Below are 13,108 nucleotides of genomic sequence, written 5' to 3' on the forward strand. Positions count from 1 at the left end.
ATTCTGAGGTCCACTGACAGTCACGTGGACAGACGTCACTGTCCACACCTTTATGCCTCCTTCCAAAGACAGGAAAACTCCCCATCCCTGGTTATCTGGGAGGGTCAGGAGGAAAGGGGCCTCCATGGAGCAGGGAGGGGCACGTGCCCACTCTTTGTAACATCCCACCTCAGAGGGAGACAGAATGGAAACAGGATGTCCTGGCTGTCTGAGGTCCAGGAAATTAGCTGTGGTTGTTCAGTGGTTAAAATAATCAAAGGGTTCCTCAAGACAGAAAACAACACCAAAGAAGGATGGTGAGCGACCTGCCACTAACACATCCCCCACTTTAGTCACATCCCCTGAGGACTTTTCACAAAAGCAGGGACAAGGTGATTTTTCAGTTGCTCCAAGGCCTGGACAGTTGCCTCTCTTTGCCTTTGGCTCTGCGTCACCAGGTGCTGGTCTACGAGGCCCTGGGACTTCTCACACCTACTTTCTCCTGCTGTGCCGTTGAGTTGGAGACTGCTGCTGGCTTTAAAAAATAGCCTCTTGCAGGTTTTCAGAAGACAGGTCCCCCTTCTGCCAAAAAATGTGTGGAATGGTGGTTTTGAGGCAACAGTGAGCCTTTGTTTCGGAGTTGAAAGTGCACGTCTCTCCTTCTGAGGCCAGCCTCGGTGGCTTGCCTGATGTCACTGACCCTGTTTTAATTAAGTCATCCTTTTAGAATGGACTTGGTGCCAAGAAGCCTAAATGAATGTTGTCTATTTGAGTGAGGGTTTGTTGTTCTTTCGCAGTTCTATTTTAGGAAACTTCTAAGGGTCACTCCTCTGCAGGCCAAGATAAGGGTTAAGAGTCTTTTTCTCAATAAATAACATTCTCCTGAGTGAACATTATCTCTGTTTTTCTTTCTCTCCTGTGTAACTGAATTCTAAAATTCAAGATTTTTCTGGCTTCTGATGGAAACTGGAGATAGTGATGCAATTTACAGGCCTTTGTTGGACGGAGGCAACTTCACCTGCACTTGCCCTTATGAAATTCCAACAGACTGAGATTTTAGAAATGGACAGAGAAGGAATTGTGATCACCATTGCTCATGGTTACTGCACAATAATTGGGTAGTTGGTGTATTAGCTTCCTAGGGCTGCTGAAACAAAATACCGTAAACTGGGTGGCATAAAACAACAAATTTATTGTCTCAGTTCTGGAAGCTAGAAGTCTGAAATCAAGGTGTAGGTGGGGTAGTGCTTCGAGTTGAAATCTGTAGCAGAGAATCCTTCCTTGACTCTTCTAGCGTCTGTTTGCCAGCAGTCCTTGACACTCCTTGGCACTCCTTGGCACTTCTTGGCTTGTAGATGCATCCCCCCAACCTCTGCCTACATCATCACATGGCAGCCTTCTCCCTGGGTGTTTCTGTCTTCACCCCTTCTTATAAGGACACCAATCATATTGGATTAGTGTCCTTCTCAATTACCTCATCTTAACTCAATTACATCTGCAAAGACTCTATTTCCAAATAGTCACAGGCACCTGGCATTAGATTTTTTTAATACATCTTTTGGGGGACACAATTCAACACATAACATTTGGCTTGGAATTTTTCTCCCACCCAGAAAATATTTGGCTACATTATCACTTCCTAGCATAGGTAACCAACATCAGCTATGACTTAGGGAGCATTTGCCACATGCCAAGCACTACTCCATGTACCTGATACACATTATTTCCTTAATCCTCACAGAAGCCCCTTGAGGTAGGTATTAGTCTATGCCCAGTTTATAACAGGAAAGAAAGGCCCAGGTCTCTCTCATTCCAGCACCCATGCTCTGAACCCCTCCGCGTACCCAACACACAGGGAGTGCCTGTGTGCTGGGCATTATGCTAGGCCCTGGGGTTACCGTAGTGAATAAGACAGGTGTTGTCCTGCCCTCATAGACATAGGGTCTAGTGGGAGGAGATACGGATTAAAGACATAGTTTCCTAAGTACCAGTTACTAACTTGCAGCGTCATAACTCCGTTTCCACTCAGGGGTTCTTTTCCTCTGCTATCATTGCCTGAGATCTGTTGTAGGAGCAATGACCCAGACAAAAAGTGGTGAGAAGACCCTCAAAGAAGGGCCTTCCTGACCCTCTGCTTCTTTTTTTCAGATATGTTTTTATTGATTTTTTTTTTTTTTTTTTAGAGAGAGAGGAAAGGAGAGGGGGGGAGAGAGAGAAAGATCCATGAGAGAGAGCCATCGATCGGCTGCTTCACACATGCCCCCGACTGGGGATCGAGCCCGCAACCCGGGCTTGTGCCCTGACTGGGAATCCAACCAGCAACTTCTGTGCATGGGACGACTCTCAACCAGCTGAGCCACACTGGCCAGCACCCTCCCCTCTGCTTTAACTAGAGCTTCAGTGTTGTTTTTTTACATATTGGGCATCTCAGAAATATTTTGTTGGACAGAGTAGCTAGGTTATGCTGAGGAAAAAGCAACCCTAAGATCTCAATGCTTAAAACACAAGTTATTCCGGGTTTCCTCAGCATGTCCGGGCGGGTCAGCCGGGGCTATGCTCTGTGTCCTCCTCACTCTGGCCCCAGGCTAATGAAGTCGTCTCGCCTGGAACTGTACAGGTTACTGTAGCAGAGGAAAAAGGGAAGACGGTGAATCACACACTGGCCCTTAAACACTTCTGAACAGCCCATAAAAAACATGACGTCTGGCCAAGCGAGTTAAGTACGTGAAAGAATGGAGTAGGTGCTCAGTGCTGTTTCTGTGAAACATGAACCTGTTCCTGCTCCCTCTGTGAACTCACCCCAAAGCTCCATGCAGGAGGGGCCCCCACAGCTCTGGGCACTCCTCTCTGCTGTGCTCCGTGGGCCCTGATGACTGTGCATCGGCTCAGAAAGACCTTGTGTTCTGTTTCCAGAAACTCAAGTAGGAAAGTCCAAACTTGTGAAAGCCATAAATCAGGGGACATTCTCTGTAGGTTCCCTTTAAACAGCAACCTCGCAGGTATACATGCAATATAGTTTTAGGTACAGAGATTTTATTTACTCCCAACTTTCAGGAATATGCCGTATGCTATTTAAAGCAGGGCATGTATTCATTCAAGCCCTGGATTCCATAGGTGAACAGCTTGCCATATTTGCCATATATTTTTCTTCCATCAAGTTCTAAAATTGTTTCCCTGACATAAACAGGAAAAACTTAGGGGAGTAATTAGTAGCTAAAATTATTTTTGCTTTTTTCCTGTTCCAATTAATGGCTTTTAAGAGTGAGAGACTCCCACGAATGCCCCTATCCCAGATGCCCATCTTCTCAGCGTCAGGAGCAGTGAAAGACACTCTGTTCTAATTACTCAGAGGAGTCATTAGCCTTGGCAGATGCCCTGGTTACATTCTTTCACTGCAGGATGCTTAGCTCTTTGGGATCCCCAAGGGCAGCCTGTAATTCACTCCAAAGCTGGAAGTGTTTCTGCATCTCAGTGGAGCCAGGCCCAGGGCTTCCTGGAGCTTCCCACCTTCCTGCCTCCCTGAGCCCCTGAGCAGAATAACATCACACCAGCTGTCCAAGGCTTTGCCTCACAGGGCATCATTCATGCTGGGGGGTTGGCACCTTTTCAAGGAGAGAAGATTGAAACAGACCCAGCTGTGGAATACGGGAAGCTCCTTGACACCTAAAATACTACCCTGTGCATCCATAAAGGGCCACCAGGAAACCAGGCAGAGGGGCAGCTTCTCGGAGAGCCTCGTTCTAACACCTTCTCTCAGATGTACCACTTTAGGCCAGATCACACGAATATTAAGATTCCCACATCTACAGAGCTGTACAGTGTGCAGAGTTTTCATGAACCTGCATTGTTTGATCGTCACAGTTGTTCCATAATGGAGAAGGAGCCATCGCTCCCATTTTACTGACAAGACAACTGAGGCACAGAGAGGTAAAGTGTCTTGCCCCAAATCACATACCTAAAGGAGCCACATTTCCGGAATCCAAGAGACCACTGTCTGAATCTCACCTCTACCTCCACATCTACACCACTTAATCTCATCTATAGAACAATGATGACTCCCACCTGATAGTGAGATAATGTACACAAAGGGTCCCCGAAACAGAGATGCTCCAAACAGCCTATTGGGTGAGTGGGTGCTTGGGTGGATTGATGGATCAATGGATGGGTAGGTGAATGAATGGGTGAGTGAGTGAAAGAACGAATGAATTAAAAATTAATTTAGTTAATGAATGAATATTGCCCTTTTGTGATTTCCTTTCCCTCTCAGGTTGCCCTTGATCTTACGCATTGAATATTAGCGCTTGGAGGGAACATGGAAAACTTTTCATCCCAACTCTGCATCCCCAAAGACCGTTTCATTTTGCCCCCACTCAGTGACACACATAATGAAAGATTTTCCACCAAACTTTATGACTGCCTTCCTGTTTCACAAAAAAGCACGTATAACTGTCAACGAAGGCTCCTGACAAACATGCACATAGACTTGGCATGATTCTAGTTAAAATAGGAATTAATAATTAGCTACTAACATTTACTGAGCACTTAATATGAATCAGGTACCTTACTGGGCATTTTGCCAGCATTTGAACCCTGGTGGTAGGACTCTGAAGCCTGCACGCTTAACCACCAACTCAGCAACACTAAAAGCTGCCAACAGACACCGTGATAAACTCCTTAAATATGCTTGTCTTAGTTAATCCTTATAGCAAAGGTGTGAGGCAACTGGTGTCATCTTCTCCATCTTACAAATGAAGAACTGAAGCTTGGAGAAGGGGGATAACTTGTCCACAGCCACACAGCTAGTGAGACACAGAGGCAGGCTCTGAGCCCAGGTCTGCGGTTGCAAAACACAGACATTTAACCCCTAGTCTGTGCTACCTTCCATCTGCCTTGTCTCTAAAGCTTCACTTGAGTTTCTTGCGGCCTCATCACTTTCAGTGCCCTGTACTGTTAGAAGTTGCTTGGCAATCCCATTCCAGTCTCAGGAATTCCCATGTGTCGGAGGTCTCAGGGTGACACAACAGGTGGCAGGAGCACCTCTCTGGGCACCTAGAGTTCTTCCTGAAGCCACTAAGAAGAAGTGCAGAAGAGTGTCAGCATTTCTCACTTGACCAGAACCTCACTGAAGCAGAGATAAGAGCCACCCCATCCCCAGGTCCTGCTGCAGAAAACAGTGTCCCCTGAATGCAAAGTGACTAAACCTGAAAACAGAATGCTCAGGGTATTGAGGTTTTCTTTCCTCATAGTATCATCTTTCAGAGCTGGTCTAGATGCAGTTCTGCCAGGAAATGGGTGGCTGGGCAAGAGGATCCTGCTGGAACCTGTAATCCGTGTGTTTATCATCATAATCCCTCGCTCTGCACATTTTATTTCCTCACCAACATGCATCAAAGATGCATGTTTGGTACATTTCACTCCGCACCTCTGGCGCTTTGTGAGGAGCTAGATCCCCAGAGAGAGCAGTCAGTCTGGGTCAGTGCAGAGAACACTGGACTCAGGACCCTGGGTCAGGCAGGTTCTGCTGCTTATGAGCTGTGCGACCTCAGACAGATCACTTCACCTCTCTGAACTTCAGTGTTCTAGTTTATAAAATGAGGTCTTTGATATCTCAAAATCCCTACCCAGGGCAATCCTTTTAGGATCATTTGTAGCTACAGTTTAGATAATAGAAGGAAAAGCCACTTTGAGAAGTGATTAAACTTTTGAATACATTTCAAAAGGTGTTATTTTTGCAGCATAACCTCTGCAAACATAAAATTATATAAGCAAAAAGAGAAAGGGGTCTTTTGAAATTTAGTAGTGCAAATTAAATGTAAAACTATTTATCTTAGGCATCCCTCCTCCCTCTCCTTATCTCTGACAAAGAGGGCCTATTTTAATGCACCAGGTAATTTCTGTAATCACACTTTCCCTGTGTTTAGAATTAATGACATCGGAGCTTTGCTAAGGTCTATGTAGTGCCTGGATCTTACCCTTTAACCTGTGAGCTTTTTGATAAGTACTACTAAACCTCTGTCTGATAAGGGGAATGTTGAGAACTGGAGTTGTTTAGATGAGGGGAATTTCCAGAACAGGGCAGTGTTAAGAGCTTCAGGAGGCTGGGAATTTTCATTTTGATTAATTAGTGCTGGTAAATGACTTCCCCAAGGTCACCCGGTGAGTCATCAGTGAGCCAGGGGCTGGCACTGGTTCTTCCAGTTCAAAAGAGTTGGCCTCCTTCTTAGCATTGTTGGTCCCAGTGACTAGCTCTGGATGACCTGGGGGAAATTGTTTATGAATATTAGTGCCGCAGCTGTGGAAAATAGAAACTGGAGAAGATAGACCTCTAACGAGAGCTCTCAGGCTGTGCCTCAGAGCAGCAGCTGGTTTGGAGGTAGACAAGGTGGTTCTTTGAAAGGCTTATAGGCTCAGCTTGGCCCATTTACCCTTCTACTGCCACCAAGGCAAGTACCTCTGTTTAAACTTCAGGAAGCCCACATGTGACTGCTTTTCTCAAAAAGGCAGTCCTTGAAGTTCATTATTATCAACAGTGCAATTTTCCAAAATCAAATCTCCTAGAGATTATCCTTAGAAACAAGTTCCAAGAAACCAATCCAATGCTCAGTTTTTGTCTTGACTGATACAACTGAGTGCCCCATGGTCATTCCCAAATGGCATAGCAAATGCCTGGAACTTGCTCGAAAGCATGAGCAAGTTAATTCAGACACCATTACCCCCATCAATGTGATGTAGAGAGCCCCGCAGCCCCCAATTCTAAGGCTCTGAGGTTTTCCTCTTCCCTGGCCTGTCCACCTGCCTTCACTGTCCCATCCTAAGCCACAGGCCACAGCCCAGCCCGGCACCACCCAGCCCGGCACAGTGATCCCTCCAGCCTGACACCGCACAGCACGCACCAAAGTGCCTTCGCCTTCGCTCCAATTTCATTCAGTGCTCTCTGCCCTCATCCCTCAACCATTATTACCATAGTTCACTTATTCAGATATTAGGTATTGAGCGTCTATTATGGACTAAGCCTGGGCATTCAGTGGCGAACAACAGCAGCAATAAAGTAAATGCAGATCGTGCCCCGATGAAGCTTACAGTACAATGGGGAGGGGCTGACGAAATGGCCACACAAAGAAATGTAGTAAGTTTGCACATGTGGGGCTGGGTGCTTTGAGAATCCATAACAAGGAGCTTTAGCTTTAAGTCATCAGGACACTGAGCAGGAATTAACCGAACAAAGACTGGGGAAGGCGGGTGTGCCAGGCGGAGGGAACGTAGGTGACCTGGCCCCGGGGTGAGAAATCCTGGCTCCTGGGAGAACGAAAAGAAGCCAGTACAGCCCATGACCCGAGACTGAAGTAAGGATGGAGAGACGAGGCTGACAGGCCAGGCCCTTTTGGGTAAAGGGCAGGGTACTTATTCCAAGGGCCATGAAAAGACAGGATATTAGCACGAGGGATAACACAGTAAGACTGATCTCAAGAACATCACTCTTTCCACTGTATAGAAAATAGATGGGGAAGAGACACGAGATGGCGCAAAGTTATTGTGGCACTAAGTTATTGTGGCACTTTAAGGAAGGGACATCAGGAGCTTGGACCGGGCGGTGGTGTTGTGGATGAAAGAAGAGTATGAACCAGGAGTTATTTAGGAAGTAGAACTGCAGGACTCAGCGATGGGTTGTATGAAGGGGGAAAAAGGAAGGTGTCAAGGATGGCTCCAGGGGTTCGGGATTGTTAAACTAGATGTATGGGAGTGGGGGAATATTCACTGAGAAAGGGAATAGAATCAGGTTTGTCTCGGGTCTTTGTTTTGTCTTGTCTTTGAGTCATAATGGTAGAAGATTAGATCATGAATTTGGTTTTGGACATGTTAAGTCTGAAGTGCCTTCAAGAAGGCACAAACTACTTGCCAGCCTCTGCACCACTCCCCACTCCCCAGCCCAGGTACTCGGATTCTCTCACGCCTAATCCCAGGGCAGGAGACTCGGGTCCACATACATGGTCTAAACATTGAAAGTCCTAAATCAAGCTAATAAACTGTTAAGTAAAATATGTCCCAGCCTCCTGCCTTTACAAATATACCTTCATGATGGTCTGGAAGACCAAGTTTAAATTTAGAATTTGCAGACTCTAGTGGTGCAGATAATGGGCTCACAGCTGAAAGCATTCAGCCAGAGAACTTTGGGATCCTGTGTGCCTGGTCCAGAGGGAGGAAGGGAGGGTGCCAGCTCAGGTGAGCACGGGCTCCTGTGGGCACATCCCTCAGCCTCAAGGACTCCTTGCCCTGCGGAGAGGAGAAATTGGGAGAAGGCCAGAGCAGGGCCCTCTAAATAATTGGGACTTTGGACAGGGATCCCTCTTGCCCAGACCTATGGGCAAAATTAAGCGACACAGTGATACACAGTACTTGCAGTCTTTGCTCTGGTCCTAGTCTGACTGCCTGGTTTCTCTGTGTGTCCGTGTTTTGTTTCTCCTAGTGGGCTGTTTATCACCATCCATGACAAGGGCCACCTTGCAACAATGCTGAACTCTTGGCCAGAAGACAATATTAAGGTATGATCCTGTTTTCTTTGCTGTTGCTCTGTTGTTGAGTGAATCCTTTCAGCCTGGACCAGAGTCATTCCCAAGTACAAAATGAGCCATAGCAACGTGGAAGGCAAGACACTGCACCCTTTCCCAGCTCCAGGCCACAGACCTGGCACAGCCAAGCATAAATGCACACAGAGCAGAGGTTTGCATTGGCCAGGCACCCCTGTGAAACTGTCCTTTATTATTGTTTTAATGTAGTCGTATTAATATGTTATAATAATTAATAATAATAGTCGTAGCAGTATCCTGAAGGGTATGTTCAGTGTGTATGGAATACCTAGTGAATATACACCGCCAGTTTCCACAGTGGACATGGGGAAATCAGACAGAGCCTCTTCTCAAGTAGCTGACTTTTCATGAAGAAAGTAAGACAGAGACACAAAAATGCTAACAAGGTGGAACTTGATTAGAGGCAAACAAGACACACAGAAAGAGCTGGGGGTGTTCAAAGGACAGAGATTACTGTTAGCTTGAGGGGAATCTAGGAAGACTTCGTGGAAGAGGTGACATTGGAGCTGGGTCTTGAATTGGGGGGTAGAGTTTGAACAGTTAGGTATTGGAGAGAGTGGGATGCAGGGTGGGAATATTCTGCAACCAAAGGTAAAGCTAGTGATGAACCAAACTTCACACCTGGTTGTAGACAACAGTTGGGGGGCAGGGCGGGGGGAGATGTATATGCAGAGTGACGGCATAACCTGGCACTTTTTACTGGAATATCAATTTCACTCAAAAGTTTATATAGTAAACAGTATATACTATAGAATGCAAAATTGGTGTTAATTTTAAAATATGAAACATGCTGCTTTGTAGAAACTTGTTAGCCTCCCGTTATATCCCCAGATCTCCTCCTGCTTTAGGGACGTCTATGGAAGAGTTTGAGGGTCCCTGGCATTAAAATCATTGTCACTTTTACAACAAAGTGGGTGAAGCAAAACATCTGCTGACTGCTCTGTGAGGGCATTTCTGGCACACGAGCCCGGGGAAGGGTTGGAGCTGACCCAAAGAGCCCAGTATGAGCACCTCTCAGGGCCAACGCTGGCACCATCCTGCCTCAGCTGGGAAAGCGGGGACTCCAGCGTTTCCTGGCCAGCGCCTCCCTCCCTCTGTGCCTGCCAATTCCCTGAGCCACCCCCACCTCTCCCCACCAGGCCCCGCATACAGCTTCTCTCTTCCTACGTCTCTTTGTGTCCCACCCACTTTGGTCTCTTGGGGAAGTGGTGGCACTCAGAACAGAGCAGGTAGGAGAGGACCTCGGACTTCAGTCCCGACCCCCCTGAAGAGCTCATTCATCCTCTCGTGTGGCTGTGATTTCGCCCTGTGCCCCTCCTTCCCGCTTATCTGCTTCGACTCCAGTTACACGCAGGCCTTGGCCCTGCAGGGTTTGGTCCCAGTCCCAGAAGAAGTAAGTTTCCAGGGTGTGCCCAGGATGAATCTATAATAAAATCATGAGGACATTAAGGGAAGGCAGCCCACTCGATGGGAAGTTAACTCCAGCCTGCCCTGCAGGACATGCACGGAGATTCTGCAAACTAATCTTTCCACCGTCCCGGACAGTTCACCATGGTGAAGCTTGGGCATAGCAGGCCCTCAGTAGGTGCTCACTGGGTTGAATGAACTCAGTTGACAGATTTCATGAGCATCTTTCATGTACCATGCACTGTGCCAGGAGTGAAGAGGTTCTGTCTCCACCAACACGCATGGTACCTTTGCGCAAGTTAAGGAATTAGGAAGAATGACAGAAGGACACCTCCCCTTAACCAGTAAGACAAAGGTGCTCCTTCCTCCAGGTTGGAACTGGAGTTCGGGTTCCAGTTGCTCCTCTTGTCAGGGCACAAGTTACAGAACCACACCCAGGGCCCTGCTGTGAGGAATGCAGAATGAGAAAAAACACAGACCCTGACCCCCAATTCACTCACTCTGGTTCAGAAATCAAGACAGAAATTCAAACTAGAACCTTCCCTGCTAAATATTTGTTGGCTTCAATAAACACATTTTAAGAACCTTCTAAGTTCTGAGTGCTAATCACTAGAGGGATATGGAGACAGCAACTGTTGTGATATCAGAGGAAGAGAAGCCTGGGCTTTGGGGTCACTTTGGAAGAGGTGGGACTCAAGCAGGCCTCAAATAAAGAGAGATACCCAGAGCCTCTAAGGAAAGTGTAAGTTACATGAGCAGATCTGGGCCAGTGCATCTAATTCAACTGCATTTAACAACCATTTAGTAAATATCTACTCCGTAAGAGCTGCTTGCAGGGTCAGGGATAAAGGTGTACAGGCCCAGCCTCAAGGAGCTTGCAGTCTAGTTAGAGAGACTGACCTGGAAAGTATTACAGTAAACTGTGTTTATGCTGCCAAAGAGAGGAGCCTGGGGTGAGGCGCCGAGGGGTGCCTGGCTGACCACCAGCCCTGCGGTACCCCAGAGTGGATGCATGAATGCCTGGGGCCATCTCCTCCCCTCCAACCTTTATTCCCATCTCACTTTGGAGAAATATCGGGTCACTCCCAGCGACTCTGTGGAAGACTCAGTTCTGCCTTTGCAATCAGACAGACCTGGGTTCTAGTCTTAACCTTCCATCTACCTGCTGTGTGTGCAGAGAACCTCTCTGGTCTTTGTTTTGCTGTTGTGAGGATTAACTACAATAAAGTCTATACAAGACTGAAAGGTACATGAGTGGATGGGGTTATCGCTGGAGGAGGAGGTGGCGGCTGTGGCCCACACATCAGTGCGGGGAAGAGACCAGAGGCTTAAGCACAGCAATGGAGAGGCCCCTGACCTGGGAATCACAGGCCACAGACAGGCAGCCATCCGATTTGGCCTGATATGTTTGATTTGGCCCTCAGTGATTTTAAAAAATTTTGAACTTGTAGGCAACATTCTAAAATCAGGAGACTTCATTTAAAAAACAAAATACTTGGATTTTTTATTTTTATTTTTTTGCTTTTCTGGGAAAACCAAGAACTCTAAATATTAGGCCTATAGTTTGACATGTAAACAAGTTAATTAGGGCTGATTGGGCTCCTAGCTTACCCCAGTCCCTGCCCTGCCCTATCCACCAGCCTTTTACTGGAGGGTCCTTCCTCTTCATCCCAGGGCTGCTCTTTCAAAGGTTCAGAATGTTCCAAGCTGCAATCTTTCTTATTAACTGATGTGTTTTCTCCAGTTGCCTCAAAAGAGAAGATGAAGGTTTCTCTTACTTAGGTAGGGAATCTCTGCTCATTACCGCTTTCATTGTACTTTGGAGCTGACTCGGAAAATTGGGTGGCTCAGAAGTGCTTCCAAAACCCCTGAGGTGGGTCCAAAAGAACAGGTAGAAGTGTGTCTGCTCAGATGAACAAGCTGAGGTTTAGGCGGTTTGCCCGCAGTTACCTACGAGTAAGTGCTAATGTCCCCAGAGCCATGCTGCTGAGCCACCTAGTTTTCCAAGGCACAGGTATCCTTGGACTCTGATGTTTGGTACTTGGCTGGAGGAAGGAGTGGTTCAGAGGAGCTTCTGAATAAACTTGGGAGATAAAAGATGATTTTCAGTAGTTTCCCAGCCAGAAAGCAGAGCTGCAAACTGAGATGGAGGCTGAGAGGGAAGTGAGGCCACAGCCCAGGGCTGAGGAACATGAGATTCTGTAGGCCCCTCTTGTTCAGGGAGGAGGGGCAGGCCAGGCCACCCAGAGCTGTCCAGCATAAATCACAAAGAGGAGTGAGAACTGCCTTTCTGACTCTTTCCCACAGCAGCCATTGCCGGAGCCGGGAGGAAGGCTCAGCTGCAAACAGCCTTCCTGCCCAACAGCTTTCTCAAGCCCCTAAATCTCTCTCTCCGCCCAGTCCCAACAGCTTCGGGAAGGAGGTGCTGAGTGGCGGCTGGGTAGTGGATCCAAGGGAGCATCCTCTGCCACTGGGCACCAGCCACTGAGATGGTTAAACCTGGAGCAGATGCAAGTGCCCAGTGCCCTCCTGTCATGCATGGGCCTGCTATGTGTTAAATCCCACTCTACTCAGTGTCAGAAGTTGGATTTCCTGGGAAACGGTTTGAGGTGGAAATTAGCATATTAGGACTATATCAGGGAGTACTCATGGGATCAACATCTCTGGAAAGGCAGGAGGTGGGGTAGAGCAGAGGGCGAGGTGGGCTGCGTGAGGTGTCAAGGAAAACTCAACAGAGCTCATGAGGAGGCTCTGAAGTTGGGGTGGCCCTTCAAAGTCATCCTGAGTTGGGGCAGGAGACCTAGGCCTTCATCTCCCTCATTCATCAGTCATTAGTTGCTGCCCTTGGAAGGGGGTATAACTGAACAAGGTGGCTCTCTTCAGGAAACTCCCAAAGGGGGCTGACAGCTAAGGGTACCATGGGGGGGATAACCCCTTTATTCCTGAAAGGGGATCTTGGTAACACATCAGCATATACGCCCCACACTGCATTCTGCTCAATCTTTACATAGATTAACTCATTGACTTCTTCTAATAACACTCTCAGAGGCAGGGATTATTATCACCCCCATTTCATAGACAAGGAGGCTGAGAGGTTAGGTTCTTTGCTTGTGAGGAATGGAACCAACACTTGAAAC

The 13,108-nt window shown here is 47.3% G+C and overlaps 1 protein-coding gene across 1 annotated transcript in view; it reads left to right on the forward strand.

The window, feature by feature from the left end:
* Positions 1–13,108, forward strand: part of ME3 (malic enzyme 3) — a 164,762-nt gene that overhangs the window by 100,103 nt on the left and 51,551 nt on the right. Inside the window, exon 4 of the mRNA XM_016206821.2 lies at positions 8,444–8,519. Coding sequence (XP_016062307.2) covers positions 8,444–8,519 — 76 coding nt within the window. The remainder of the gene's footprint in view (positions 1–8,443; positions 8,520–13,108) is intronic.

The sequence above is a fragment of the Miniopterus natalensis genome, chromosome 11 (assembly GCF_054644295.1).
Source record: "Miniopterus natalensis isolate mMinNat1 chromosome 11, mMinNat1.hap1, whole genome shotgun sequence".
Lineage (NCBI taxonomy): Eukaryota > Metazoa > Chordata > Mammalia > Chiroptera > Miniopteridae > Miniopterus > Miniopterus natalensis.